A 27,760-nucleotide genomic window follows, 5' to 3' on the forward strand; every position below is an offset into this window, starting at 1 on the left:
CTATTACCCATCTCTTAACCTTGCTTGGGTCATTGGGTGCTGCCTTCTCACCTCTTCTCCAGCAAAACCCTGCTCAGCCTGCAAGCTTTGGTAGAAATGATGACCAGGACATGGTGATTATTAAGACACATTTTGGGGATCAGGGACCCTAGCCTGAATGGCATCACCAAGGGCCCGCTGTAGGGACTCCTCCTTTCAAGATGTATACTCTCTTCCCTGGGGCACAGATGCCACCTGACTCACTCAGCACCACCCAGACCTGTGGGCTCTCCTTAATGGGGGACACAGGCTTCCCAAAGGCATAGACTGTTGGTGTCTGTTCATTTCCTCAGTCCTGACCCTGAGGGACTAGCCAAGAGCAGACAGCAGCGCAGAAGGGAGCAACTGGCCTCAGACCTCGGACGGACGCACAGACTAATCCCTGGCCCGCCAGGCAGTGCTGTCCGCTTCCTATTGTTGGCTCTTGTGATTGAGCCTTTATCCTTCTTAATCTCCCACGTGCACCCCTCTCTGGGCCAGCACTCTGTCCTGCACATTCACCCCTGTAAGACTCTTTCCTTTTGATAAGGACCAGAGCTGGGGGCATGCCAGGCTCCTGCTGCTGCCCTTGTACACAGAGCGAGCGGGCCATGAAGAGCACTGCATACCTGTGACCCCTGTGCTCTGCAGGAGTGGGCTCTGAGGCAGGGTCCTGGCAGGGTGTCAGTGTCCACGAGTGGACATGAATGATGCCCTGTTGGGGGCCTCAGAGCAGGCAAGGCACTGGATGAGCCACTTTAAAGGAAAGGTCTGAGGCTTAGGGGCAGGAACTCCCTAGGACCACCCCTCCATGGGGGAACCCCCACCATTGCTTTGGCCCCACAGGAATCCCTAGGTTGGCTGTTCTCTGGGATACTCCCTTCAGCAACTGTGGAGTTCTCTCCTACACCATCTTTACTGTGGTTGGTGGCCCAGCCCCGTCAGTCATGTCAGGGCTGCTTCCTGCACTTTCAGCAGGCAGCAAGTCACTGAGCCAGGGTGTCCCTATCCTCCCAGTGTGAGTTCTGGAAGCTGCACTGGGGCTCTCAGCAAGACCTCCACGCTAGGCAGTACTGCAGTGGGTTTGGCCCTACAGACTGGATGGACATGGCCAAGCAAACCCTGAGGCGGTCCTCATAACCACCTAGGTCCTGAGTTGTCCTGACATCTCACTGGAGGCTCAGGTTCTTCTTTCTGCAGAGGGCTGGTTGCTAGGCACCTAAGGTGGTCAGGAGTTGCCAGGACCTCTCCTTTCCTGAGAGTTGAGGCAGAAGAAACTGAAGGGTTAGGTGACAGGGTGAACCGCCCCCTCTCACCACTTATTTTAAGGGCTTATGTGCTTGTAAAACTTTGCCGTGTGGCTGACCGCTCACTGCCTTACCTGAATTCCGGGATTTCTCTAGACCGTGTGTCCTCTCATGACTGTGTCACTGGATGACCTCCTAGTGCCAGACCTGGGGCATAGACGCCATCCCTACCACTCGTCCCCAGCCTGAGACATCAGGCAGGTGGGCCTAGGTCTGTGGGGTCTGGGTAGGGGACAGGGGCAGGCTGCCTGCATGCTGCTCTGGGCCTGGATACTACAGGTTGCACCCAGGGATCCTCCCTAAGGATCACTCAGATGGGCTCTGACTTTAGGGAGGTGAATAGTAAGGAGAGTGAGTGGCATAAGTGGTAAGGCTTTTTTTAAAAAAAAAATTGATTTTTTTTTTTTCTAGTTTCAAAGGCTTATGTGCTGGTAAAAGTTTTGAGAAGTATAAAAAGGTTAAAACAAACCGCCCCCATCCATAACTACACCACTCAGAACCACTATTAACATTTTCTGTGACTCCAGGGTTGTTTTTATGCATTTATATATGTTATATATTTTTAAACAAAAATAGTATCATGCTATATACATTATTTTATAAGCTTTTTTTCCTTACATAGTATATCTTTCCTCATCAGTGCATATAGGCCTTGATTTTTACACAGGCTGCATAGCATTCTCTGCTGTTGGCGTGCATATATGTTTAACTGGCCCCCACAGGTGGACACTAAGAGTACTTCCATGTTGCCCAAAACCATTTCTGTCATTTAGTCTCTGCCTGGAGCCCCGTCTTGGACTCAGTTCTGAGAAGAGGTCGCTGGCTCTGAGTGTCTGCTTCCAGAAGGGCCATGTAGGAGGTCACCGTTCCCACAGCCGGTGGGAGAGCAAGGCTCCATTCTGACTCTGTCTTTCTTCTCTCTAGGGCGGAACCCATCAGAACCGCTGTCTTCCAGTACCCTGTGGGCTGGCCACCAATGCAGGAGCTGCCCCCCTCCCTGCGGGCACCCCCTCCTGGAGGGTGGTCCCTACAGTCCAGAGTCCAGTGGGGCTGAGCCCTTCCCCCCTCCCCGCCTGACTTCTCCTGGTCACCAGTCACAGTAAAGACATTTGCTCAACCTGTGAAGCGGGGCTGCCTTCCCACTGCTCCCCCTAGAGCCTCTGAGACTGTGAGCTTGGCCTCCTCATCCACCCACCATCCCTCAGGGCATATCTTGAGAAGATGGTGAGAAGCGTCCGAATGTTGATAAAGAAAGTCTGCCCTCCATGGTCTTGCTGGCACTCATGTTGTTGACTCTGTCCTCCTGCCTCCGTCAGGGGACAGGCAGGCTGGAATGAGACAAAATCCCCTCCAGGGTGTCCTCTGCATACAGCCCTTCTTGCTTAGGGATCAGTAGGGGCTCAGCCAGGCTGGGCACAGAGCATGCCAGTGTGGCTGTGGCCCCAGGCTAGGGAAAGAAGCCCAAGGACTCTGCCAACTGTCTCGGCCCTGCGTCTGCCCAGGCTGCACCAGTGCCAGGAAATGGGATGGCACACGTGGAGCGCGTATGAGAGCCGGATCTCCGGCCTTGGGAGTATAGAGAAGTGGGACCCCAGAAGGGCAGGCCAGATCTTCAGGGGAGTCAGGTCCTTCGGGTTGCACCCTGGCCAATGGGGAAGTCATGTGGGCTACAGGAGCTCTGCTCTCCTCAGTTGGGTTTCTAGGTTCTGTGCTGGGAGACAACTTTGGTGGAAGGCTTGGCAATTCGTGGGCCTCAGAGCTACCTCTGATGCCCCGTCTTGCGTGAGCATTTGCCTTTCCTGAAAAGCCATGTAGAAGAAGAATCTGAAGCCAGATCTTAGCCCCCACCCACAACCTCAGGCTCCTCACCTCTGAAATGGACAGACACAGGCCCCAGAAGGTGGATGGGAGGACTGGCATTGAGTCTAAGGAGGATCGGAGGAAGGGACCCAGGAGCCCCAGCCTTGTGCCCACCTCCACCCCACCCACAGCTCTGGACATGAGTTTCTCGCCTGCCTAAAAGATGACAGCACGAACTGGATCCTAGGGACTCCTGTAAAGCCCCTCCTTTCCCAGGAGCTCCTGGGTGGTGGGAAGTTAACGCTACATACAGGCCAGGTAGTATAGGGCACAGGCAGAGTATAGGGCTAGGATTGGGGTGGTCAGTGTCCAGGCTCAAAGTGCCTGTGGGTGGTGGCCCAAAGAGTAAGCTGAGGGGAAAGGCTGCAGGCAGCAGTGGGTGTGGAGTGTGCCAGGCGGGCACCCGTTAGTGCCTACTTCATGCCACTGCGCAGCACCTGGTTGGCTGCAATGAGCATGACACTGATGATGAAGGCGATGGCGAAGGCGCAGATCAGGCTCTTGCGCACACACGTCTGGCGGATCTGCTGGTTGGAACAGGCTGCAGCCGCCCACCAGGAACACCGGGGGAAGACAGAAGGGGACAGCAAAGGGATGGAGTCAGGTCTGCACTTCGGCACGTGGACTTGACTTGGGGCAAACAAGGACACAAGGCTGGGGACAAGGAGGCCCCATGCAAACCCCTGGTGTGTCCCCTGCTCAAGCATCGGAACCCACCCACGAGGTCCCAAGGCAGGCCACTCACTCTCCACGTCCACAGGACACTCCTCGGTGGTGCCCAGGTGGCTCTCCTCCTCGGTCATGATGATGTTCTCGATGTCCTTCATGGACAGGTGCTCGCAGAAGGTGTCATAGAGGAGTCGCTTCAGCTCGTCCACTGTCAGCTTCTGCATGTCACACTTGGGTGGCAAAAGGGACAAGCTCTGACCACTATCCTGCCACATTCCCCACCCAGCGCCCTGTAGGGAACACAAGTCCAAAGACAAGCCTCCAGATCCTGTAAGACTAGGACCACCTGGTCCATTGCCTCAAGGAGCCCAGGCCTCCAGGAAACAGGACATCCAGTGGACAGTGGCCGTTCCTCTCGTTACAGTGTGGATCTGACCACACACAGGCCCCTCAACACCTCCACAGTCACACAGCAGAGTCCCGGCAGCCAGGGCATACCTTCCAGAAGACAGTGTCAAAGTCAGTACCGTGGAACTTCTCCGGGATCCCCGAGGTGGAAAGCTTGGGTCCCAGGAGTGTTACAAACTCCTCGAAGTCCACTTGGCCATCACCTAGAGTGGGCACAGGACTAATGAATGGGTCAGGCTGAGAGCATGTTGGCACCCCAGAGTTCAAAAGGCATGAAATGGAATCTTGGCCTGCCTCAGGCCTTCCATGGGACCTCAACCCCTTCCCTGAGCCTCCAGTTAGTTTCAGGGATGCCTAACATGCCAGGCTCTGAGCTGGTGATGGGGCTCTCTGGGGGCTGGGGGAGGAGAGCAGCAGATGGTCCCCAGATGTGTGAACTCTCCATGGCTCCCCAGCACAGCGATCCTCACTCTGCCATTCAGATGGGAGTAAGGCTCAGCATGAAGCCGGCTGCCCAGACCAGTGCCTGCTCTGGAGGGAGAGGAAGGGGCGAGGAGGCAACAGGTGGGATGAAGCAGAGGGGACTTGGCATTGCCAATCATTCTTAGGAGTTTTTCTTTAATAAAAATAGCAGGTGGCAAATACAGCTACCATTTATTTGGGTGATGGAAGCTGAGAGTTATTTTACCCCCCTTTTCCAACCTTAAAATCCTTCTCAGACCAGAGTGGAAGGGGCAGTCTTAGATCCTGTGTGTGGCTGTCACACCTCCTGTCCCCTCACTTTCTAGGCTGAGAAGTGCAAGCGCCTCAGCCTCCATGGTTCAGGCGCTGGGGCCTAAGTGATGGTAGGAAGGAGATCGAGGCAGGGCATCTCACCATCCATGTCCAGCCGCTGGATGATAACCTCCAGCTCCACCTCGTTGGGCATGTAACCCAAGGAGCGCATGGCTGTCCCCAGCTCCTGCTTAGAGATGAAGCCATTGCCATCGCGGTCAAACACCTTGAAGGCCTCTCGGATCTCTGTGGAGGAACAGAAGAAGGCTGAAACCTCGGCCTGACCCAGTGTCCCCTTTCCCAGATTCCTTGGATCTGAGCCCCACTCAGAACCTAGAACTCTGTCATAGGGTGTCCAGGTCACTCTTGGGCTGTGATCTGGAGTCTCTGGGCAGGCAAGGCAGAGGAGACAAAGGTGTACCCGGCCTGAGACAGTGGCCACCCGTGGGTCTGACAGCCTTCCTGGTGGGCACAGGGAGAACGCCAGATTCTTGCCTCATCTTCCTGTTGGGCTTCCTCTCCCAGTTCAGACTCTTGCCGTCAGGCAGTATTAGCTCACGGTGGGATGGCCACCTGATTCAAGCTACTAAGTGATGGCTAAAATTCACAGGCCTCCTGGTTTAGACGAAAATAGATACAATAGCTGATCCCCACCAGGCCCAGGCATGATCTCTGAGCTTCATACTCTGCATGGCATAGTAGGAAAGACTGAGGCCTGAGGACCTGAGGGATTCTGGGAGGAACAGTCCACTTGACTAGGACCTGGGGACCAGGCAACTCAACACATGTGCCCAGACCAGCCTTAGTCTTACCTACAGCAAGTGGGTGCAATGTGTGAGCAGTACTCAGGCAGAAGCGGGGAGGGGGAGGACTTGAAGGGCCCTAACCTTTCACCTTTGCCCCACCTGTCTGTCTGCTTCTGCCTTGATGATCACACTTGGCAGGGTCCTAAAGAACATTGCCCTAGAGGAACAGACTTCAGTCCTTAGATCCAGTTCCCTGTGGGCTCTTGTTCGTTTGGCAGCCTCCTGGCCCCTTTGCCTAAGTTGTTCCCCTGACTCAGTAGGCAGTCAAGTCGTGTGTGTGTAAGAGAATAAAGACATGAGATGCTCCATGCTGCTCTGCTGAGACCGGGAGGCCAGCCTAACTCTGAAAATTCAAGGCTCCTACACTGTGTTGCTACTTACACGTTCAGAGAGTGCGGGCCAGCAGTGTGGCCCTGCCACAGAGCAGAAGTCATGGCCCACACCCAGGTCTCAGTCCTCACCTCTTCCATGTGGACTCATGTAGGAGAACTGGAAGTCACAGTCCCACAAGTAGGCTGAGGTAAACAATACCCACCCCCCCACACACACCCCCGACACACACACCTCAGGCAAGTCTCTGGAACTGGTTTCTGTACTAGGAGCTTTAGGGCCAGGAAAGCAGCTGAGCTGAGCTGGCAGATTGGAGCCAGATCCAGGTGGTACTGAAAACTCTGGACCCTGGCAGCTCTAGGCCAAGTACCACCAACATTTTCCTGGGCCCTGAGGGAGGCAATGTGCCCCTTGTGACCAGAGAAGGCCTGGCAGCAGTCATGGCTGCCGCGGAGCGCTTCCGTTCTTCCTCCCCCGCCCCATCTCATTTCTAACCATGTTGTCACCTTTCTGGACTGGTGTCATGGGCACAGTCCCCAGGGGGACCCTCAAGCCTGGGGACACCAAGACCGCTCTGAACCTGCTGCTGCTTTGTCTGCAGCATTATTCTGTTCTCGTATCTAACTCAGGTGTAGCCCGGAGTCCCGGCTGGCATGACTCTGCCGCTCTGCCCTGAGCTGGCCTGGCCTTTGCTCTAGTTGCCCACCCCTCCACACATCTTCTCTTCCCCTAAAATGGATTGTTCTGCAACAGTGTCCCCGTTCCCTGGAGCAGGACCTGTCACTGGAGCAGAGACCTGCTGGATAATGAAAGAACGGAATGGACGACGTTGGGCCAGTCTCCTAGAGCCCTCAGAGGAAGGCTCAAGCAGAGGTTTGCGCACCTCGTACAAGGTCTGTGGGCCACCCACAGAGGACAGCGATAAAGCTGGAGGTGAGGGAAGCAGCCACGGATTGGTTTGGGGAGCGGCATAGTCAGAAATTGTACCCCTTGGAAAATGAAGTCAATTAGGAAGCTCAAGGAAGGATGGGAAAGTCCTAGATACGGTGGGGCTGCTGCGAAAGCCACCCTCTGCTGCGAGCTGATGTCTGAGTAGGGTTCAAGGTGACTCCCCAGTTGCAGGGCTGCCCTGATGCCCTTTTCTGAGGCCCACGAGGAAAATGCTCCAGACAGGAGGGACAATAATGAGCAAGTGACTCTCGGGATATATGCTCAGGGGACGGGCTCTGAGACAGCCGCGTGGGTACCAAAGACATCATGGCCCAGGCAGGGCTGACCTCCCAAGGCTACTGGGTAAACTCATAGCCAGCGGCTCTCCATCTGTGCCTCTCCCAACCCCCACCCTCCCAGCTCACCTAGCTCACACTAATGTTTCAGAGCGCCGACCCAGCCCGGTTCACCTCCATCTGCCGACAGAGGCCCAGGGAGTCAGAGAAGCAGCTGCTGTCACAGACCCTGGGGTCTGCCGTCACAGATCCGGGGTGAATCCCAGCTCTGGCTCATCGTTACCATTAACCTATACAGTGCAGCTCTCTGTAATCAATGCTGGAACAAGAACAATCGTAGATGCAAGTGTCTGGCCAAGCCTGACTTTGAGGTGGCCATTGTCAGTCAGACCATCCCAGATGGCAGTGTGGGAAGGGAAAGGAGGCCTGGGTGAACCTGGGATGCGAGGCTGGCCTGCGTGCTGGCTGGGACCAAAACCCAAGGCCTGGGTTTGAATTCTAGCTCCTCCTGCTCAGCAGCCAAGACGGGGGCAAGGCACTTATTTCCCTCTGAGTCTAGGATGAGATTCTTGTCCCATGGCTGGGGTCTGGCCTCTGCTAAGGGTTCCTTAAGGGGGTGGGTTTCAGGGTGCCTGTCACTGTATGTCATAGACATATTGCTAGGTGCATTCCCCGAAAGCCTTGTTCCTTCCCTGCCCTGTGAGGCCAGACAAAACTCATTGTACTCCATCTTGGCATAGGGATGTCTGGCCCGGGAATGGGCTGGCAGGGCCTCTAGGTTTCCAGGCTGATGTCCCCTACTCGCAGTTTTTAGTCTGACATTCCCAGACCCTCCCCAACCTGTGGCTGTACAGGAGCCGAGTCTCTAGCAGACCCAAAAGGAAGCAGTGTTCTTCCAGGGAGTTTGTCTGGATAGACAGGGGACCCTGAAGGGGCAGTAGTCATCTGTGGTGGCTGCCATTGTCCGCAGCATTGGCCCTGCGCCCCAACTCTTCATCCGCCCTGCTTTTTTGGCCTGTGCAGAGGTGGCTGCTGAGCTTGGCTTAAGGAAGCAAAGGCAGAAAGTGGGGGGGGGGAGAGGAGGGTGGAGGTGCACCTACCCTAGTGCCCCCAGTTGGCCACCCTCAACACAGGCTCCACAGTCAAGTGTGCACCCCGGAACCTAGCTGTGTGGCTGTTTGCCTCTCTCCTCTTCCTGGCCAGCCATTTCCATCCCTACCCTTGAATAGTGAACCAGTCTGTCTCGGTGTTCCTGGAGGTCCCTGCTTGGATACATTCAGAAGGCGGGGTGGGGGTGGGGGGGTTGTTCCAACCATGGTGGGGTATTCAGGAGAAGTACACTTGCCTCTCTCACAGGGGCTGGGGTGGACCTCCAAGTTAACTCTGCTAGCCCCTTCCTCCAACTGCCAATTAGCTATGAACAGCTTCCCCAGGGCCAAGGGTCCCCAGTCCGGCCCCTAACTCGCCTTCTTGGCCAATCCCCACGCCCCTTGTTGCCACCCTACACTCTCCAGGCTCATAGGGTGCTCTTCCTCAGTCTCTTCTGCCGTTACATTTGGGTCCTCAGCCCCCACCGCCAGGCCCTGTGCTGAGTACTCCCACGCCATCCCTCCTGGAAATGACAACGCCAACCCGCTTTTATAGATGCTGAAACCAGGACTCATAGGCAAACGATCGTCCAAGTTCACCCCACGAGCCAAGAGTGTGGAGACTCGAACCCAGTGCTGCCTGGCTGTTCTCATTTCACCCCCACATCCCCCTCCTCCCTTCCTGCTCCTGGTCCCCCGCCCACACAAACTGACCCCCCCCTTGGATTTCTGCAGCAGGCAGGCACGAGGTGTCTGCAGTATTTCATCCCAGGCCACTACTACCCTCTCTGGTCCATGTGGCTTCCTCACAAACTCCTTCCAGCAATGGGCCTGGGTCTCACCCCAACTGCCCTGGGACAGGAATGCTTGCGTGTCCTGGAGAGGCTGAGAGGGCAGAGGTAGCATCTAGAGGAAGGACAGCCACTCCGCACTCAGTCCTGGCATGCAAGCCTGCTGCAAGGAGCCCAGGACCTGGACAGGGCCTTCGCAGCCAAGAACCAGGGACAACTTCCTGCCTTCATGTGCATTCCCACAGGCGTCTGCTGGCTCTGTGCCCTCCACCTGCCAACCACAGGGATGACCCTGTCCTTCAGGTGCCCCCTGCATCAGGGTCCCTCCGCTAGCCCTGAAGGGGACCAAAGGGAAGCAGGGTGTGTGTTTGGTAGGACGGTGACTAACGCGGCTGGGCTTCTGCCAGCATGTCCGCGGGATGGCTCAGATGGATCTTGGGCCTCCTTGCCCTTGCACTGCCCACCGTTGCCCTACCCACCCCTGCATGCCAGTCTCTCTCAGCTTCTCCTTGTCCCCGAGTGTGCACTCTAGTACCAGGGGATCAGGAGTGGAGGGACACAGTGAGACCTGGAACTGTGGAGCCAGGGTCATGGTTGGGATGCTGGAAGCAAAGGAGGGAATGAAGCCAAACCTGCCTGGGGTTTGGGAAGACATGTTGCCTCTGTCCCAGGCATGAGGAGGAAGGCTTCTGCGTGGCCCAGAATAAGAGGCGATAAAGTAAAGGAAAACTGGCCTGTGCCGTGTGCCCCTCCCAGACCCTATCACCTCCCCTCTTTCCCTCGACCTGAAGGAGGCTCTGCTTTGGTCCAGACAGGACAGGACCTGGGTTTCACAGGGTGAATGCTAAGGTCAGGTCAGGGACAGCATCCTTCCATCTGTCCCGCCCGTGTTGAGGCCGAGAGGCCCCTCTGTACCTGAGTGCGGGCTGGCTTTGGGAAGCGGTGTCTGGTGCCTGTGGTGCAGTGAGCATGGGAGTAGCTTTCTCTTTCTCGCCACAGTCTACTCGCCCAAAATTTGCCCCAGGCCAGGCCTGGACGAAGAAAAGACTTTATGAAAGGCTCCCCCTTGAGCTCCTACTATTGTCCTTTCTGTGTTGGTCCCTCCAATGCATTCCTGTGGGCTCAGATGAGACCCAGAGCTGAGACCCCTCGACTCCAGCGATAGGAGACTGGCCCATTCTCTGGGTAATATCAGCCCCTCCCCCAGCAGCCGACAAACATCCTAAGGGACCAGACTCCCTTCAGTTCAGAGTCCCCGACTCCACTCCATATGGGTCCTCAAGAGGCCTGGGGGAGGGGAATCTTGAGCATACCCCCGCCCCCAATCTCAGCAGAGAAGGAGCTAGGAAGGCCCCAGGGGGTCTCACTGCGCCCCAGGACACTCAGTCCGGGAACCCCAGCCGCTGCCTGCTGCGCAGATCTTCAATAGCCAACAGCCTGCGGTCCCTATTCCCGAAAGGCACAAGGACTAGGGTCGGGGGAGGATTGGGTTCCGGCCTCTGCCTTTCCCTTCCAGGCTTTGCTATCGCGACTGAGCCTCCCAATCCGGCCACTTGTTGTCGCCACCGCCTCCCGGCCGCTTTGGCAGCGCACGGGTGGGGGGTCCCTCGCAGGGCCGCAGAAGGGGATGAGGGCAGCCCCGGCACCCGGCAAGAGCGGGGCAGTCGCCCTCTCCCCTTCTCCCGCTGCCGGAGCGGATTGGATTCTGAACGCGACACGAGCGGAATGTCAATAGGAGCGCAGAGCCACGGGCGGGCGCCGTAGAAGGGATCAGGATGCGGGCGCTCAGGCGGCGGGCGCGGGGGGCACAGCTCGGACCCCCAGCTTCAGCCCCCGCCGCCTTGCCGCACCGTCACCGCGGGCCATGCGGCCCAACGATCCCGCTGCGGGGCCCCGCAAGTTTCCGCAGCGCCGGGGGCCACGCGGGCAGGGGCCGCGCTGTCCCCGCGCCGCGGCAACCCCTACCGCGGAGCACGGGGAAGCCGGGCCGTCCCGCCTCCCGCGCAGTCGTTCATCCGAGTCGTGCAGCAGGGTCCCCGGCGCCTCCCCCCCCCCGGCCAGCCAGCGCGGCACCTGGGCGCACAGGTAGGAGGGCTAGTGGCGGGGGTCCCGGCGGGGCACTCACCCTCCAGCTCGTCCTCAGGAATATCCACCGGGCGCTGCTCCGACAGCAGGTTGGGCACGGTGTAGATGCCCCGGTACATCAACGCCGCCGTCACCGGGTGGAACGGCATCTTGGAGGCTCCGCGCCCGCCCGCCCGCCGCAAACTTTGAGGCCGGGGCTCATGGGCCGCCGGTGGCCCCGGGGGCGGCCGGAGCGGGCCGGGCGCGCGGTGCGGCGCGCGGTGGCGGCGGCGAGGTACGGGGCACCCGCCCGGGACCTAGCGCCCCCGCGCCCCGGGCCGCCGGGCCATTCCTCCAGCTCCCTCGTCGGGCTCCCTGCCGGGGCCTCGCGGGGACAGCGGGGGCGGCGCCGCTCCGGCCTCTCGGCTCTGGCTCCGACCGCCGCACGCTGCGCTCCCTCCGCGCTGCCCCGCGCGCTCTGCGCTGCTCGCCGCCCGCTCGCTGGTGCGGCCACCCGGCCCGCCGCTCCGGCTCCCGCCGCCGCCGCCTGCACTCTAGCTCGCTCGCTTGCTCGCTCTGTGCGGCGCTCGCCGCGCTCCCGCCTCCCCCGCCCGCCCCTCCCGCCCCCGCCCCTTCCCGCTGCCGGCCCCTGAGCGGCCGCCCCGAGCCTGCCCGGGCGCCTTCTCTCCGGTTCGCCCCGATTCTGCTTTCCCCCAGTCTGCTTCGGATTGTTGTCTCCCGCACCCCACGTTCTCAGCCAGCGGGACCACGGTGGTGTGGACTGGGGGTGGAGCTGTTCCTTGTACCCACCGTCCCACCTGCCCCTCTAGACCTCCCCCAGCAAGCGCGGAGAGAGGAGAACTAACGGCTAGAGACCCAGAAAGGTGAGGTTTCCCCAGGCGCGGGGATCCTCAAAACCAGTGATCCTCGTGTTGGTGCCAGGAGAGCCTCCAAGGTGGGGAAACTGAGGCTTTAAAAAGGACGTTGGCCAAGGTCACCAAGCAGGACCAAGCACAGATCTGCTCTGCAGGAGACTACCGGCCTGTGACTGACACCAGCAGTTGACTGGATCCCACACGGGGCTCTAGTCCTGGATCCTCCAGTCCTGGATCCTCCTCGGGGGCCCCTGCCACTCAGCTTGCAGGGCAGGAGCCAAGGTCTGTCTCATGTCCCCAGGGGCAGAGAGGAGGAGACAGATGACCCAGGGCCTGCTGGTCACATGGCTGCAGGTTAGACCTTCCTCAGATCTTGAGCATGTGTGCTACGGGGGTGGGAACAAGTGTCTGAGGGGCAGCATGTGCATGTGTTTATCTTATTCTTCGTCCAGGACACTGTGTACATGCATTTTCAAATCCACATGCCGATGAGTGTGCATGACCACCTACGTGTGCCGGGACTGTGAGCTGGCAGGGAAGGGCATAAGCCAGGAGGCAGGTGTGGCCAAGTGTGAAGGCCCTTGAGTTGGGAGTGGCATGCACATGGATGGGCACAGATATGTATGCACAGGTACAGTTATGGGATATGGTGACCTTCTGGCCTGGGTGGGCCTCAGCTGGAACCCCCTTCTGAACTATCTCCCTGCCCCCTTGGGTCCAATCAGCCGAAGGCCCCAGCGGGAAAGCTGATTGCCACATCCCTGCCTGGCCATGCCCTTCCCAAGCTGATTACATTTTTTCTGCTTGTTTCTGCTTTTGTTGATGATTAATCATAGCCCTGACTTGGGCCGGGAGAGAGGGGGCTCGGTGAGAGACACCAGCCCCAGTCACCCTGGGCCAAGGCAGCATTTGGACATGCTCTGAATCTTCACAGGCATATGAAACCTGTCGAGAAGCCAGGCAAACCCCAGCTGTCATCTGAATGTCTGCCTCAGGCCTCTGGAGCAGCTTGCTGCCTGTACAGACCTGGGGTTGGAGTTGTAAGAACTCCCAGAAAAGCCCCCCAAAGCTCTTCTTGACCATCCACCGAGTCAGCTGGGTCCTTATGACCCCTTAGGACTTCTGACGGAGCAGAGCTGTGGCAAAGGAAGAATCAGCCACAGACCCAGAGACATTGCATCTGCTCTTGTTCTAACACCTCCCTTCGATGGGACGTCAGTCATGTTCCTTAACCTCCCAGGGCCTCAGTTTCCCCACATGTGAGGTAAATGATACCGCTCAGGCAGGGAGGAAAATGAAGTGATCTAAGTGAATGGCTCCTGACCTCCCGGGATCTCTTGGGGTTTCCTGTTAGCACAAAAATCCCCCCATGGGAATACAAACTACTAATCATGGTGTCAAGTATTGATCAAGGGGTGATCTGTAAGCACCTCACTTGCTAAGCCTTCCCAGACAGTTTGCCAAGGGAGCTGCTGACAGACTGGCAGGAAGCACACCTCTTGGTTCTTTCTTGGGAGGCCGCCACAGCGGGACAAGGCAGCTCCCTCCAGTTCCCTGAAGCCGCTGGCCTTGCCGCCTGGTCAGGGAAAATCTCAAAAGAAGAGGCAGAAAGGAACGAAGAACAAGTCAAGTGGGCATCCTCCATCTAGCCGGGCCTTGCGAGTCTATGCTGAGGTGCGGGTGTCCATGGATACAGGAACTGGCCCCCAGACACTGACCTTGGTCTGCTTCCAAGGGGTCAAGCTGTCCACATCCTCCAGGTCAGAGTGGCAGGCCACTCTGGGATGATGGCTTTAGCATCACAGTGAACCATGCCCTCCTGGGCAATCTTGGACATTTCAGTCCCCTGGTATCTCACGCTGGTCCCTCCACTCTCCCCTGATGCAAAGCCACAGCCTAGGACATTCTACCCGCTGACCCAGAGGGCTGCCCTTTCTGTATAGTACCTGTACCTGCTCCCCTTTGCCTGCTAGCTGGGGCCATAGGACATAGCTGGGCTATGCATGCAAATCGCCTGGTCCCCCTCCCCAATGCCTTGCTCTCACAGGCAAGGACATGCCTGCTGAGGGAGCTATAGAGACCAAATCCAGCTATAGAGTCTTCTGAGGCAGAGTTGGAGATGAGGCCCAAGGCAGAGGCAGGGGCTCCCGAGGCCAAGCTCTGGCGTGTGCTGGCTCTCCCTGCTCTTCTAGACTCTGGGAACCTGGCTGCTCTGGGAAGCACTGTCAACCTCCCCCACCCTCCAGTGCTGTGTGTGATATTCAATGGACGGCCCCCATGTGCCAGCCCCTTCATTCAACGCCAGCATGAAGGCAAGGCACTGCTGTGCTGGGCTCACAGAGCAAGGGCCACGGGGCTGCAGAGTGTGGCTGATACCAAAGTCCTGCTGTCTGATGTCGGTGGGGCAAAGCTTTTACAGAGAGATATGGAGGTAGAACTTTGAAAATCTCAGGGCATGGGGTCAGGAAATGTGATGTGAGGAACAGTCAGAACTCTAGAAGCCAGAGCTCACTAGCAGGGTCCTACTGAGCCTCAGTTTGTCCATCTATTAGATGGGAATGCATCTAATGCAGAACAATAAGGCTCTGATTTCATCAAGTCAGGAGAAGTCTGTTGTGGAGTGAAGAGGTTAAAGATGTGAAGATCACTCTTAGCTTTAGAAGTCAGCTCTGGGGGCTGGAGAGATGGCTCAGCAGTTGAGAGCACTATCTGCTCTTCCAGGGGAGCCGGGTTCAATTCCCAGTACCCACCAGACAGATCACACCCATCTGTAACTCCAGTTCCAGGGGATCCTGTGGTGATATTTTGTTCTTGTTCTAACAAATAAAGCTTGCCTGGAGATCAGAGTGAGAAGCTAGCCGCTAGTTAACCATAGAGACCAGGCAGCAGTGGCACATGCCTTTAATCCCAGCACTAGGGAGGAGGAAACAGGAAATGGTGGCTGGGCAGAGAGGAATATAAGGCAGCAAAGACAGACTTGGTCCTTTGGTTTGAGGGTCCAGTAGAGGTAAGGAGTAGCTCAGGTGGCTGTTGTTACTTTCTCATTAGCATTTAGAAAATACAAAGTTAATAAAGCATTATACAATCTATTGCTGGGGTTTATTAAACCTCTTTTAGAGGTCAATTTGCTCTTTCTATAACTGCTCTCCCTCTAGGAGTGTATAGTGTTCTTGTAACGTGCTTTATATTGTAACACTCACGCAGACACACGGGCAGGCAAAACACCATTGCGCATAAAGAAATCATGAGAAAGGCAGGTTCTGAGTCCTCATCCCTCCGACTCCCCACGTGTGGGTTGGACTTGGCCAGAGGACCGGGAACCCTGTGAAATGAGTGTGAGAGAGAATGAATGCCTGACAGTCACCCAGCTGCCCTGTCCTCTCTGCACATCAAGGGAGCAGACGGTGCGATCCCAGGGTGTGAATTACGTCTGTCGCTCCCCATCTGGGGAAGGAGATATTGCCATCACTCTGCGCTCCTAGGGTGCCCACTGGGAGATGCATGGGCCTCAGGCCTTCTCGAGGGGATCTCATGGATCTCAGGGCTTATCCTTGGCAAAAGGGACTCGGGGGCCAGGCAGTGGTAGTGCATGCCTTTAAACCCAGCACTTGGGAGACAGAGGCAGGCGGATCTCAGTGAGTTTGAGGCCAACCTGGTCTACAAAGTGAATTCCAGGACAGCTAGGACTGTTACACAGAGAAAACCTGTCTCAAAACATACATACATACACACACACACACACACACACACACACACACACACACACACACACACACGGTCTGGAGAGTGCGGAAGGGTGATTCACTGAAAGCTTAAACTGTTTCCTCAACAGCCATCCCAGCAAGAAGAGAGCAGCAGCGGTTCGCCAACTCCAGAGACTCACTCTGTCCTCCCAAGAGCGGCAGAGTTCCTGCCCTGTCCAAGACCAGGGCCCCTGGAGGCCTCTCTTCTCAACATGCACGCCCTGGCTGGATCTGCTCTCTGACACCGGCTACCTCTTGCCACCCACGTTCAGCACCAGGGAGAGCGCCCAGTACGGCTTTGGCAGGCCTTGAGCTGAAAGGAAGTGGTGTAGGACCCGGGAGAGCCTGCCAAGACAGCCTGAACCAGGGACCAGAGGAAGCCAAACTTGAGGAAGGTAAGCACCAAGGTCACGTCTGCACCCTTGGCCACAGTGTTGCCAGAGCCAAAAGGCCTGACTGGAAAGAAGCGATGGGGTAGAGAGGCAGAGGTTGGGGAGAGGGGGTGTCTAGGGACAGAGGAGGCTCTGGCCTCTGCACCTTGGCTGGAGAATAACGTTGTTCCAAGAACCCAGTGGGGACAGTGTCTGGAGGGGAATAAAATATTCATCGTCCAGGCACTCACTTGATGAATAATGAAATGTGTGCGCTTGCAGACTCAGGCCGGCCAGGAGAGGGTGCAGTCTGGAACCCATGGGCTCCTTTTGCTCGGATCCCTGTCCTGTACCGAACACCCCTCTGAACCTTCGGAGCCTGGCTCCTGAAGGGGACAGGATCAAACATGACAGCATGACCAGTCGTCTGAGGGACGTGGAGAGGGCAGTCCTTAAATCTGTTTCTCCTCCAGAAGCAACTTGAGGACGGAAAAGAGCCCAGAGGTGTGGGATTCAGGGTGACGGTGATGAACCCTGACTACAGGTTGTTACCGGCTTTGTGCCCTGACGGTGGCAACTGTCTGGGCCTCAGTTTTCTGTCTTGTGAAATGGGCCCAGGCTGCCAGCACACAGATTGCTACAAAGAGGTGCTTAGTAATGAAGGTGAAGGTAGCTGATGCCACTGGCCCTGGCTCTAGACTTTCTGAGCCTACTCTCTGGCTCCCATGATTCCCTGAGTCTAGGAGTGGCCTCACCTAGCTGAATGACAGAAGAGATGTGATCACAAATGGGGAGGCACTCAGGACCCTCAGGGCCATCGTTACCATAGAAACTGAGCCCACCAGACACACATTCATACATATGGCCCCTTATCCTAAGAAATACTGCTTGCATTGGGCATACGTTAAAAACTCGGTGAGAGCCTCCAGGGGAACAGAAAGAAGGCTGGAGAGAGGGAGAAATGGGCTAGGAAGAGTTTGGGGTGTCTTGCGCAGAAAGCAGCAGGCAGGGACCCTGTCCCTGTTAACCCAGGCCTCAGTCTTCCCCTTAGAAAAGTGGGAGCCTCTGGCTGGAAACTGGCAGAACCACAGACTGTGAAGCTGACTGGGAATCAGGACTTGGCAAGGACGGAAGGAAGCCTTGGTGTCACCAGCCTGGCCCTTGCTCCTGGTTCCTTCCCTAAGCAATCACTGTATCTGGTATAGAGGAGACACAAGGTTGGTGGTGATAGCCCTGGCCTCCCAGACTCCTGCCTCAGTCTGTTGCATATAAGTGCAGCCAACTGTCTGAGGTACCTGCTGGGTGCATGTCAGGCCACGCTGGTGCCACAGCCACAAGTGACGTGTCAGTGGAAGTTACCTCTTCTGGCCAGAGAACGGCTAGGACCTGCGGTCCTCTCCTCTTCCGGTCTGCATGTGACATTAAGGCTTATCCCGGAGCTGAGATGTGTAGGCCTGTACCCTGGAGCTGTAGAGTTTGGGCTTATCCTCTGGGGACATCTATAGGGCAAGTTATTGTATCTCTAAGAATCTGGGTGCCTCCCCTGGGGAAAAAGGGGAGCCCAGAAAGTATACGATATGAAGGAATTGATCCTGGGGTCCAGGACAGGCTAATCAATTCCATGGCTGTCCTTGATGTCAGGGACCCTGGGTAGACCTGCCTCCACATGCCTGGATGCAGCCTGTTTGCATACCTCTTGGGACAGGGCTCTCTGCCCAGAAGTGGCTAGCACATGCCAGTTCCTGGACTCTGCCTTTGTATGCAGGGATTTCTCCTGCTTCCACACAAAGCCCTGAGGGCCGTAAAGGAGCACCTGTGTTCCCTGGGACAGGGACAGCGCTGAAGTGGGAATGCCCATCAGAGTGGCGCTCTCCCCTCCCGCGTGCCTGTGTGCAGAGAAAAAGGTCGGAAAGGTCTGAACGGACACAAGGCCGGGATGGAGTTGAATTCCCCGTCCCTCATTCTGTGGCTCGGCTACTGAGATTAGCTTGGTATCAACCCAGGGCACTGAAGGAAAATGCTTTGTTCACAGGGAGTGTGTGAGAGGTGACCAGAGACGTTGCCTCTGGAGGAGCTGGGCTCGGGGAGCCCCTCAGCCCCCGCCACTGCCAGATCTGTGTGACACTGCCTTATAATCCGCTGGAGTCCCAGAGTTAGGGGACCGGGTCAGCTGGAGGCCTTGGGGGTGGCAAGTCCCTCATGGCCTACAGCACCCCATCATGTTGAGCCTAAGTGATGGTAACACAGCTGCAGTTAACTGGTAATTAATCCTGGACAGGGCAGCAATGGCGTTACTAATTGGATCGTTAGAGATTTGTGCTTTATGGCTGCGTAATTAGAGAAGCTGTAGGGGGCCACGGTGAATTGAGGGGGCATGCAGGGTTGGGGGCAGGGCATAGCAGACAGCACCCCTTACCAGGCCATAGCTGGGTCACCGCAGGGCCTCTGATCTGCTTGCCTTCCATGGTGTGGTCCTAGGTGTCTGAGTAGGGGGGCTGGCAATAGCCCTACATGCCACCTCTCTGTGCTACTTGAGGGGACCCCACTCCAATCTCATAGCCCAGTTCTACAGGGGCAGAGGGACATTTCTTTATGTTCACCAAGCTCACGGGCCAGCTACAAAAGGTCCTCGTCTGATTGCTTATTGTTACTTTTTATGGAGCTAGGACTGGAGCCTTGCACACATTGGACATGTTATCTACCACGGAGCAATGCTATATCTACCACAGAGCGCATCCTTAGCTCCCAGGGGAAGATTTGAGAATAGGAAGGGCTCTTGTGTCCACTCTCTTAGTCGATTCTCAATGGAAGACACCCTTATGTGTGCTCTATGAATAATTTCTCATCACACATGTGATACATGCTGACTGGCCCTGGATACCAATATGGAACAGTTTTCAGGCACACATGTGAACCATGTGGGTGAGTGTGAGCAATTGTGGGGGCCTGGCTCCTGGCCCAGCCTCATGGGTACGACATTGTAAAATGCACTGTGAGAATTAGGAACGGGGAAGGCTTAAACTCAAAAAAAAAAAAATCTAAAACGGCACTCAACAAATATTTGCTGGATTAACTAACGAAAAAAGGAGAAAAAAGGGGAGTCTGGAAGACAGTCCAGAGAGGGCGGCCCCTGTCCTCCGTCTCACCCATTGGGCCCCAGCTGTCCAGGTTGAAGCGCCCACAAGGCTCTCACTGTATTCCCGCAGACTCCCCTGACCTCTCCCTGTTTACCCTCCTGGCCCAGGGCCTTTGTGGTTTCACCCTCATCTGCCAGAAATGCTCTCCTCTTAGGATTCTTTATGGCGCATTTTGTTTGTTTGTTTTTTGCTTTTCGAGACAGGGTTTCTTATAGCTTTGGCTGTCCTGGAACTCACTCTGTAGACCAGGCTGGCCTCAAACACACAGAGGTCCGTCTGCCTCTGCCTCCCAAGTGCTGGGATTAAAGGTGTGTGCCAACACTTCCTGGCCTTTTGGCTCATTCTTTCAGGTCTTAACTCAAAAGTCCAAGGCTTGTCTCTCCTTCCTTCCTTCCCTCCCTTCCTTCTCCTTCTTCAAAGATTTTTTAAAAAAATATTTGTATTTAGGGGCTGAAGAAATGACTCAGTGGTTGAGAGCATTGGCTGCTCTTCCAGAGAACCCAGGTTCAATTCCCAGCACCCACATGGCAGCTCACAACTGTCTGTTACTCCAGTTCCAGGAGATCTGACACCTTTACACCAGTGCACATAAAATAAGTTAAATAGGCCGGGCGGTGGTGGCGCACACCTTTAATCCCAGCACTCGGGAGGCAGAGGCAGGCGGATCTCTGGGAGTTCGAGGCCAGCCTGGTCTACAAAGGGAGTTCCAGGACAGGTTTCAAAGCTACAGAGAAACCCTGTCTCGAAAAAAAACCAAAAAACAAAAAAAAAACCCAAAAATAATAAGTTAAATAAAATTTTTAAAAATGAAAAAAAATGGGGGGGGGCTGGAGAGATGGCTCAGTGGCTAAGAGCATTGCCTGCTCTTCCAAAGGTCCTGAGTTCAATTCCCAGCAACCACATGGTGGCTCACAACCATCTGTAATGAGGCTTGGTGCCCTCTTCTGGCCTGCAGGCATACACACAGACAGAATATTGAATACATAATAAATAAATAAATAAAATAAATAAATATTTTTTAAAAATGTAAAAAATGTGTATGTTGTGGCGTGTGTACCTGCGTACAGGCACCTACAGAGGCCAGGGGAGGGCGTCAGATTTCATGGAGCTGGAGTTACAGGTGGCTGTGGGTACTGGGGACCAGACCTGGGTCCTCTGGAAGAGTCACCTTTCACACGGTCCTTCTCTGGCCACCTTTGCTTTAAACTAACCAAGCAGAGGACAGACAAGTGACGCTTGTCCTCATCTGGTAAGAACACATTTATCAGTGTGCCCCATGGCAGACGTGTGTACCTTCCTTGTCTGGATTCTGTTCACTGCTGTAATGACTGTTGAATAAAATGAAGGACTTGAGGTTGCTTACAGAAGTGTCCCTGGAGGTGAAGTCGCATTGTGGGGACTTGGGGGCTGAACAGGGACCAGAGTCTGACAAGGGACAGGGATGATAAGGATACCCCTGCCTAGAGTCCACTCCTTGATGACCCAGCTCCCACTCCTCAATCCCCAACAGCACCACGGCAGGAGATGGTGCCCCAGCTTCCTGTATTATCAGATTACTCGGGAGGAAGGGATTGGGAGAGAAAAATCCCATACTGCCAAATAGGGCAGCTGCCACCTTCAGCCAAGTCACCCTGTGGCCTCCACCTGACTTTTTGTTTTGTTTTGTTTTCCAAGACAAGGTTTCTCTATATAACAGCTCTGGCTGTCCTGAACTCACTCTGTAGACCTGACTGGCCTGGAAGTCACAGAGATCCACCTGCCTCTGCCTCCCAACTGCTGGGATTAAAGGCGTGCGCCACCACCCCTCCTCCCACTACCCCAATTCGACTCTTTTACCTCCCCCCATAAACAGCTACATCCAGATTAGGTCTTGGGGCCCCAAGATGGCCTCTCCTTGGCAGACAATAGGCCCTAGATTGCAGGGAGGAACCATACCACCTGAATACCCACCGATCATAGGTAAGTAGCGCTGAACCCAGCAACACGCTGCCCACCTGCCTGGACTGACTGCCTCAGCACAGCCAGGTGATGTACGACCCACTGTCCTGCCAGGAAGTGACAGCAGATGAATGGGCAGGGCCGGGGAGCAGGCTCAGAGCCAGGTGCTGTGAGCAGTAGGAGCCAGACGCCTGGCTCTGGAAAAACCATTCCGGGAACGTCACCTCCCTGACCCAGGGCAAGATGGGAGGCAGGGACTGTCTTGGGCATGATGCCCATGTACTAGTCCTTAATGTGGGGCAGTGCAGGGAGCGAGAGTCGCGGGGGGGTTCTTGACCTCAGCTTCCTCCTCTATAAGATGGCCAACAAGGAGCCACTGAGAGACAGCCCCCAGACTTAGGCCTACTGCAATCCAATACGCCAAGTCCTGCTCTCTAAAACTCTGTTTATCCCTCTTTGCACCTCTGAATCTGAACCCCCTCCCTTGGCTTATGGAGAATCAGGCCCAGATATCCCCTAATGCTCCCTCCCCATCTTTCAAATTGGACACTTAGGAGGGGGACTTGGCAAGGTCAGGGCCGAACTGAGGAGACTCCGTGCGGTGGGATTTGAAAGGAGCCCTCTCCCCACTGCAGTCCCCGAGTACTAAGTGCCAGTTGCCTTTGATGCCCAGCAGGGATAAGGGACAATCAGGGCATTGCTGGGTACAGGGAAGGGGGCTGGGGGCCAGTGCTGCTGCTGTGACCGAGTTGGGATGCGCCAGACGCCTCTGTGTGCTCTGTCTGCATCCAAGGAGACCAGGACATCAGGCGGACGCTGTGTCCTTGCAGGCAGGGCCTGGTGAGGGATGAAGAGGGGGGTCATCCTGGGGACCCAGGCTACTTGCGGGGCCAGGCAGTGTCTCCTGCCATCTGCTCGAGGGTTCTGGACACTCTGGGTCCTCCAGTGACCGTGGCCGTGTGACACAGGTGTACCAGGGCAGACCTAGGTGGTACAGACACCACTTGCTGGCTGGGATTGCACACAAACACGCAGTCACTGGATATGTGGTGGAGGTGTCCGCATGAATGACCTTACATCTGGATCCCAAGAAGCCAAGCGTTGGCAGACCAGGTGCAGACATGTGGATACGTGTACCGGTGCGATTGAGCATGCACCATTCCCATCTGGATGGGGCATGTTTGTTGCACACTTATATGTGTGAATACACACTCAACAAACAGCCCTAGGCAAGATGAAGAAGGCCAGCCCCCACTGTCAGATGGGGAAACTGAGGGCAGAGGTCTGGCTCAGGTTGCTGGGATCCTGAGTGGGAGTCTAGGCAAGTGAACCCCGCTCTGTCCTCTGCACAAAGTGGAGGTCAGGCTAGAAAGCATCCCTCCCACGAGGGCTGGGGAGACAGCTCTTTGCTAAAGAGCACTGGCTGCTTTTCTAGAGGACCCAGGTTCAATGCCCAGAACCCACACAGTGGCTCACAGCCATCTCTAACTCCAGAGGACCTGACACCCTCTTCTGGCCTCCTTGGGTCCTAGGCAGACATTCAGTGCACACGCATACACACAGGCACCAAGGTAGGCAGACAGGCCTTGCAGAAAGGCTTTGGCATTAGAGTTGGGTAGTGTTGCTTGAGTCCCCTGCCTGAGACCACCTTTGGAGAGGGGACACCTCGCTCAGTCCCCAGTCTCCCCATGTGTGGAATGGAGTCTCCACCCCTCCCAGGCTCTTGATGGACAGGACTGATGAGATCTTAAATACCACATCCTTCCATGAGTTAGGGCTGGGGACCGAAGGTCACCTTAGGGACAAGGCTGTGGTCCTGAGCTGCACCTTGCACGGCTCTCCTGCTGGACTGACATCTGCGGGAGGAGAGCAGCCTGAGGCGGGGGATGAGGGCGCTAAAGGGATGTGAGGCTGGGCGGCAAGCCTTCTGGTCCAGTTAGTGAAAGAATTTGTCATTTTAATGATGTGATATTTCTTGCCTGGCTCCTGTCAGATGTAACAAGAGGAGGGGACAGCTGCCTCTACACGTGAGAAGGTGCTGGCCTGTTGGGGGCAGGCCTGACACCCAAGTCTGCCCAGGCTGAGGTGGGTGAGGCTGGAACTTAGGGAACGGAGGGGACAAGAGCTTTCACGTCCAGCCCAACTCTGCATGTTGCTCTGTGTGACCTTGGGCGAGTCCTCTGTCTCCAAGCCTGCTTCATCACTGGACTGGGACTGGTACCCAGCTCACGGCACAACAACTGTGATCCCAGTCTGGTGCCTCCTCTCCTGACCCCTGCTCCATCTCACTACCACTGTCTTGCGTTTGTCATTTCTAGAGCTGCTCATCTACCTGGCTTCCTGTCAGGTTCAGGAAGGCGTTTACCCTGTGTCCTGGCCACTTAGCGATGGCTAATGTCCGACTCTATGGGTTTAGCACTGTGTTCCAGCACACAGTAAGTCCTGGATAAGTCTGTGCTTCTTGGACAATTGAAGGAGCCGCCCCAGACCTGGCCTCCTGATCCCCTTACAGCTTCACGAGTGCAGGTGGCAGCGGCAGTGAGGGTGGCCTGGTGGGCGGCCTATCCATCAGCCTGGCAGTGTGCCTGACCAGATGGAGCCGAGCCCCTGGAGGGAGGGAGAGAAGTAGGTGGCAGGCGTGTGGGCGTGCCTGTCCGGCCCCTTGTGGGATCCCCATCCATCACGCTGTACCGGGACTCTCTGAGGAGGTGATCAATCTATGGCCTCAAAGCAGGCTTCTTAGGGTAGGTCCTTCAGGGGATTTCAGCTCTGTAGTACAAAGGGGAAGCTGAGACCTAGACCGTGACAGAAGTTCAAAACAGGGGCGCTAGGGTCAGAGCGATGAGCATTTGAATGCCACCTCCAAAACTCACTTGTTGGGCCAGGGGTGGGGGGTGGGGGTAGGGGAGCTCCTGAGGGCTGGGGGTTCACTTCTCTGTGGGGAGCGTTTTATGGAGAAAAGCTCAGTTTGGCTTATGGAAGGTGCTCAGGCCAGCTTGTGCCCCAGGCTAGAGGAGGAAGAGGTGACTTCTAGTGGCAGGACCAGTGGATCCAGGCAGGGCCACCAGGGTGAAGGAGACTTTGATGGGTGCTCTTCCTGACAATGAGACTGGGGGAGGGTCAGTTAGTGATGACCCTCAGAGGTCACAGCTCAGCTGGCTGAGCAGCTGGCCTGGGGGACATCAAACTGCAGCCTCTCCCAGTCCCCATGCCCATTTTCTGGGACATCACTGTCCCCTCCTCAGCCTTTTGATTGCGGGAAGGAGTCCCTGTTTCCCCTGTGCTGCACACTGGCCCTCCAGCCTGAGGTCTTCAGCCTTCCGGCCAGGACTCACCCAGCCAGTACGTATCAGACACACCCATGAGAGACTCCACCAGGCAAGCGGGCTCCACCAGGAAGCAGGCCTGGGTCACATGCTTGCCCTGGGCACTGGGGAGGTTATAGGGGGTCTGAGCTGTGCATCAAGCCCAGGCTTGACAGAAGAGTGTTAGGGGACATTAGCCCTTTGGTGTCACAAGCTCTCTGGCAGTTATGGGCATTGCTCGACACCAGGCACCAAGCACGCACTTTGTGGGCATTGCTTCATTTCCTCAGCCATGGTAGACATTGGTGGTTCTGGTTTCCAGCTGGGCAAACTCAAGCTCAAAGAGATAACATGACTTTTGGGGGATGCTGCCGCTGGAGGGGAGAACAGCATTTGGGCTTACAACTTGTGTTCTTTTCTCCCTACCAGGGTGCACCAAGACCACCCTCCTCTTCAGCGCTCCTGATGCTGGAAGCCGGGCAGGCCTGGGACTGTCCCCCCAGAATCTGATGCTCCCTGGACAGTACAGGGCGTCCTCGACTTGTCCTACACTGCTGAGTCCCCAGAAGATTGTTGACCACGTCTGGGTAACTCAGGGACAGGACTCCTGGCCTGTGTGGATAGAGCGGTTTTCCTCTGAGGCTAAGTGCAGGATGAGCCCAGGCATGGGAGGCAATGGGGCTCAAAACAACTGGGGAAGTCATACGGGCCCTGAGTCCATTCCTTCCCATTGTACAAACAAGCAGAACACATGGGACCCTCTGGGGCCTCCCGTGACGCCTCAGGTGAGGACCCAGGCGGGTGCTGTTGCCGCCATTGGGCTGTTGTATACAGTGTCCAGGTCTCCTGGGACTGCCGCAAGGATTAAAGCTTGATGGAGAAAAGACTGCTTGACACAGTGGCGCAGGCCTGTAATCCCAGCACTCAGGAGGCAGAGGCAAGCAGATCTCTGTGAGTTCAAGGCCAGCCTGGTCTATATAGTGGGTTCCAAGACAGCCAGGGTTACCTAGCGAGACCCTGTCTTAGTGCAGAGGCTGGCCAGCAAGGTGACTCAGAGGGTAGAGATGCTGATCACAGATGCTTGATGACTTGAGTTTGATCCCTGGAACCCACAGAAAGACAGAACCAACTCCACAAAGTATACTGTGGCATGGGCAGCCCCCTCTGTCACACACACACACACACACACACACACTAATAATAATAATAATAAATAACAAATTAAAATATTGTAACACAGAGTCTAAGTGTGTGTAGTGCACACACATAATCTGAACACCTGGGAGGGAAAAGCAGGACAACCACTGTGAGTCTGAGGCAGCCTGGGCTACATGTTGAGTTCCAGGCCAGCTGGGGATACATAGGGACACCCTGTCTCAGCAAGCAAGCAAACCGAATGCTAATGGATGATATGAATCTGTCGGCAGAGACAAGAGATCAGGAGTTCGAGGTCGTTCTCCCATTCACTGTAAGTCTGAGGCCAGCCCAGGATCTATGAGATGCTCCCCAAAAATAAAAATTTAAAAAAATGCCAAGGGTAACATAGGCTACTATTGTCATTAATTTCTCTTACATTGCTCAGGCCTGATCAAGAGCAGGTGTTTAGGAGACAATCCCACGAACACAGGGGCTGTGCTTGAATGGGGAGGAGGCTTGGTTGGTGTTGGGATGGGCTGTGAGGAGAGGGGGAGCCAGAGGAGGGCCTTTGCTGTCCAGCCAGTGGAGCATAGAGACTCTAATGAAGTGAGTTAGCTCCCGGCCACACTGATTTCACGTCTCGATGGCCACTTCTCAGCTGGTAAATGTCACTGGAGAGTAGCAGACAGGGCTGGCAAGGGCCCAGCCGCGGTGGGGTAGGCCGACTGCCAGAGGGGCTGAGGATGCCCTGGGAATGCTGATGCAGGGCCAGGGGCCCCGGCCTGTGGACCCCTTGCCCATATCCCAGGATGGTGGCAGCCTCCAGGCTATAGTTCTGTCACCAACCCCGGAACGCTTGTAACGGCCAGTACCAACTCTGATCCTCCACAAGGCAAACTCCAGGCTGGCTCTTGCTGGCCACATTTGCCCCTTTCTTCCTTTGTGAAGGTTCTAAAATGGGGGGCCTAGCTGCCCTGGGCTCCTGAGTAGGAAGTAGAACCATGCGGAGCTCTCTGGGCCCTGCTCTCCCTGCCTTGAGCTGTTGCCGTCAATAACTGATTCAGGACAAGTAAATAGTACACAGCTATAACCACACAGCAGCTGCCCTTGCTTCATACACTCTTGCTGCAGCAGGAGTTGGCTCAGAACCAAGGCTCCCTCATCTAATGTGACCCAGGAAGACCCTGTGGTGGGCTCAGAGGTGACTCTTGTTGGAAGGGATGTGAAGCCGAGAGGCCAAGCAGCAATACGGGCCAGAGCATCCTCACATGGTCCTTGTGGATCCCAGCCTTCCTCCCATCCCTGCTCCAGAATGTCTCAGATCAGCTCCCGAGGTGGGAGTTTGCCCTGGAAGTCAGGTTGTTGCTTTTTCATGGCTCATTGGCCTATCCAGGATAGGGAGGCTGCAGGGGCAAATGGGGTTCCTTGAAGATTTGGAGGAACAAGACAGCCCAGCTCAGATAACAGCAGAGGGGAGGCATTCACTTCTTACCATACACCCTTTTCTCTTCTTTCTGAAACCCAGTCTCCAGGTGTAAAACCTGCCAAGTTCAGCCCAACTCATACCTTTCCCAGACCCCAACATTTCCTACGCACAGGCCTGGGTTCCTCCCAGAGGAGTGGCCGTGGGGCTGATGTGCAGTAAGTAGTCAGCCAGGTTCCCCAAGAAAGCTGTGGTTTCCACACAGAGACCTCACTGCGGGGGGGGGGGGGGTTCAGCCGGTGAGCACCTTCCCTGAGTTAATGGTAGGCAGTTCCTAACTCCTGGCATCCCCCACCCCAACTCTCTTCCTTTCCCTTCTCAATTTGCTCCAGGAGATGCTGGGCCCCTAACTATGTGTGAACCGGCCACAGCAGGGCCTGAGGAATGCGGCTGGTAAAGCTGCACCAGGATCTCAGAGAGAGGGCAGGTG

At 56.0% G+C, this 27,760-nt stretch overlaps 3 protein-coding genes across 6 annotated transcripts in view; 2 read left to right on the forward strand and 1 right to left on the reverse strand.

Moving 5' to 3' along the window:
- Nucleotides 1-2,591, forward strand: part of Zmat5 (zinc finger matrin-type 5) — a 29,027-nt gene extending 26,436 nt beyond the window's left edge. For all 3 annotated transcript variants that reach the window (XM_075944136.1, XM_075944138.1, XM_075944137.1), the window contains exon 6: nucleotides 2,250-2,591. In XM_075944136.1, coding sequence (XP_075800251.1) covers nucleotides 2,250-2,379 — 130 coding nt within the window. In that variant the 3' untranslated portion in view covers nucleotides 2,380-2,591. The remainder of the gene's footprint in view (nucleotides 1-2,249) is intronic.
- Nucleotides 1,855-11,537, reverse strand: Cabp7 (calcium binding protein 7). The gene is made up of 5 exons (XM_075944135.1): nucleotides 11,403-11,537; nucleotides 5,139-5,282; nucleotides 4,353-4,465; nucleotides 3,931-4,084; nucleotides 1,855-3,726 (listed from the first exon to the last, which is right to left on the reverse strand). The coding sequence occupies exons 1-5, from the start codon at nucleotides 11,509-11,511 to the stop codon at nucleotides 3,599-3,601; spliced, it is 648 nt and encodes a 215-aa protein (XP_075800250.1). The 5' UTR covers nucleotides 11,512-11,537; the 3' UTR covers nucleotides 1,855-3,598.
- Nucleotides 10,842-26,241, forward strand: LOC142833067 (uncharacterized). Of its 2 annotated transcripts, none has more exons than XM_075944133.1 (4): nucleotides 10,842-11,362; nucleotides 12,172-12,570; nucleotides 16,049-16,354; nucleotides 25,140-26,241. In XM_075944133.1, exons 1-2 carry the CDS (start codon nucleotides 11,053-11,055, stop codon nucleotides 12,204-12,206), a joined length of 345 nt encoding a protein of 114 aa, XP_075800248.1. In that variant the 5' UTR covers nucleotides 10,842-11,052; the 3' UTR covers nucleotides 12,207-12,570; nucleotides 16,049-16,354; nucleotides 25,140-26,241. The 2 variants fall into 2 exon arrangements, with proteins under 2 accessions (XP_075800248.1, XP_075800247.1); XM_075944132.1 differs by having other exon boundaries at nucleotides 10,846-11,362.
- Nucleotides 26,242-27,760: the final 1,519 nt, after the last annotated feature.

This window comes from Microtus pennsylvanicus, chromosome 12, assembly GCF_037038515.1.
Source record: "Microtus pennsylvanicus isolate mMicPen1 chromosome 12, mMicPen1.hap1, whole genome shotgun sequence".
Lineage (NCBI taxonomy): Eukaryota > Metazoa > Chordata > Mammalia > Rodentia > Cricetidae > Microtus > Microtus pennsylvanicus.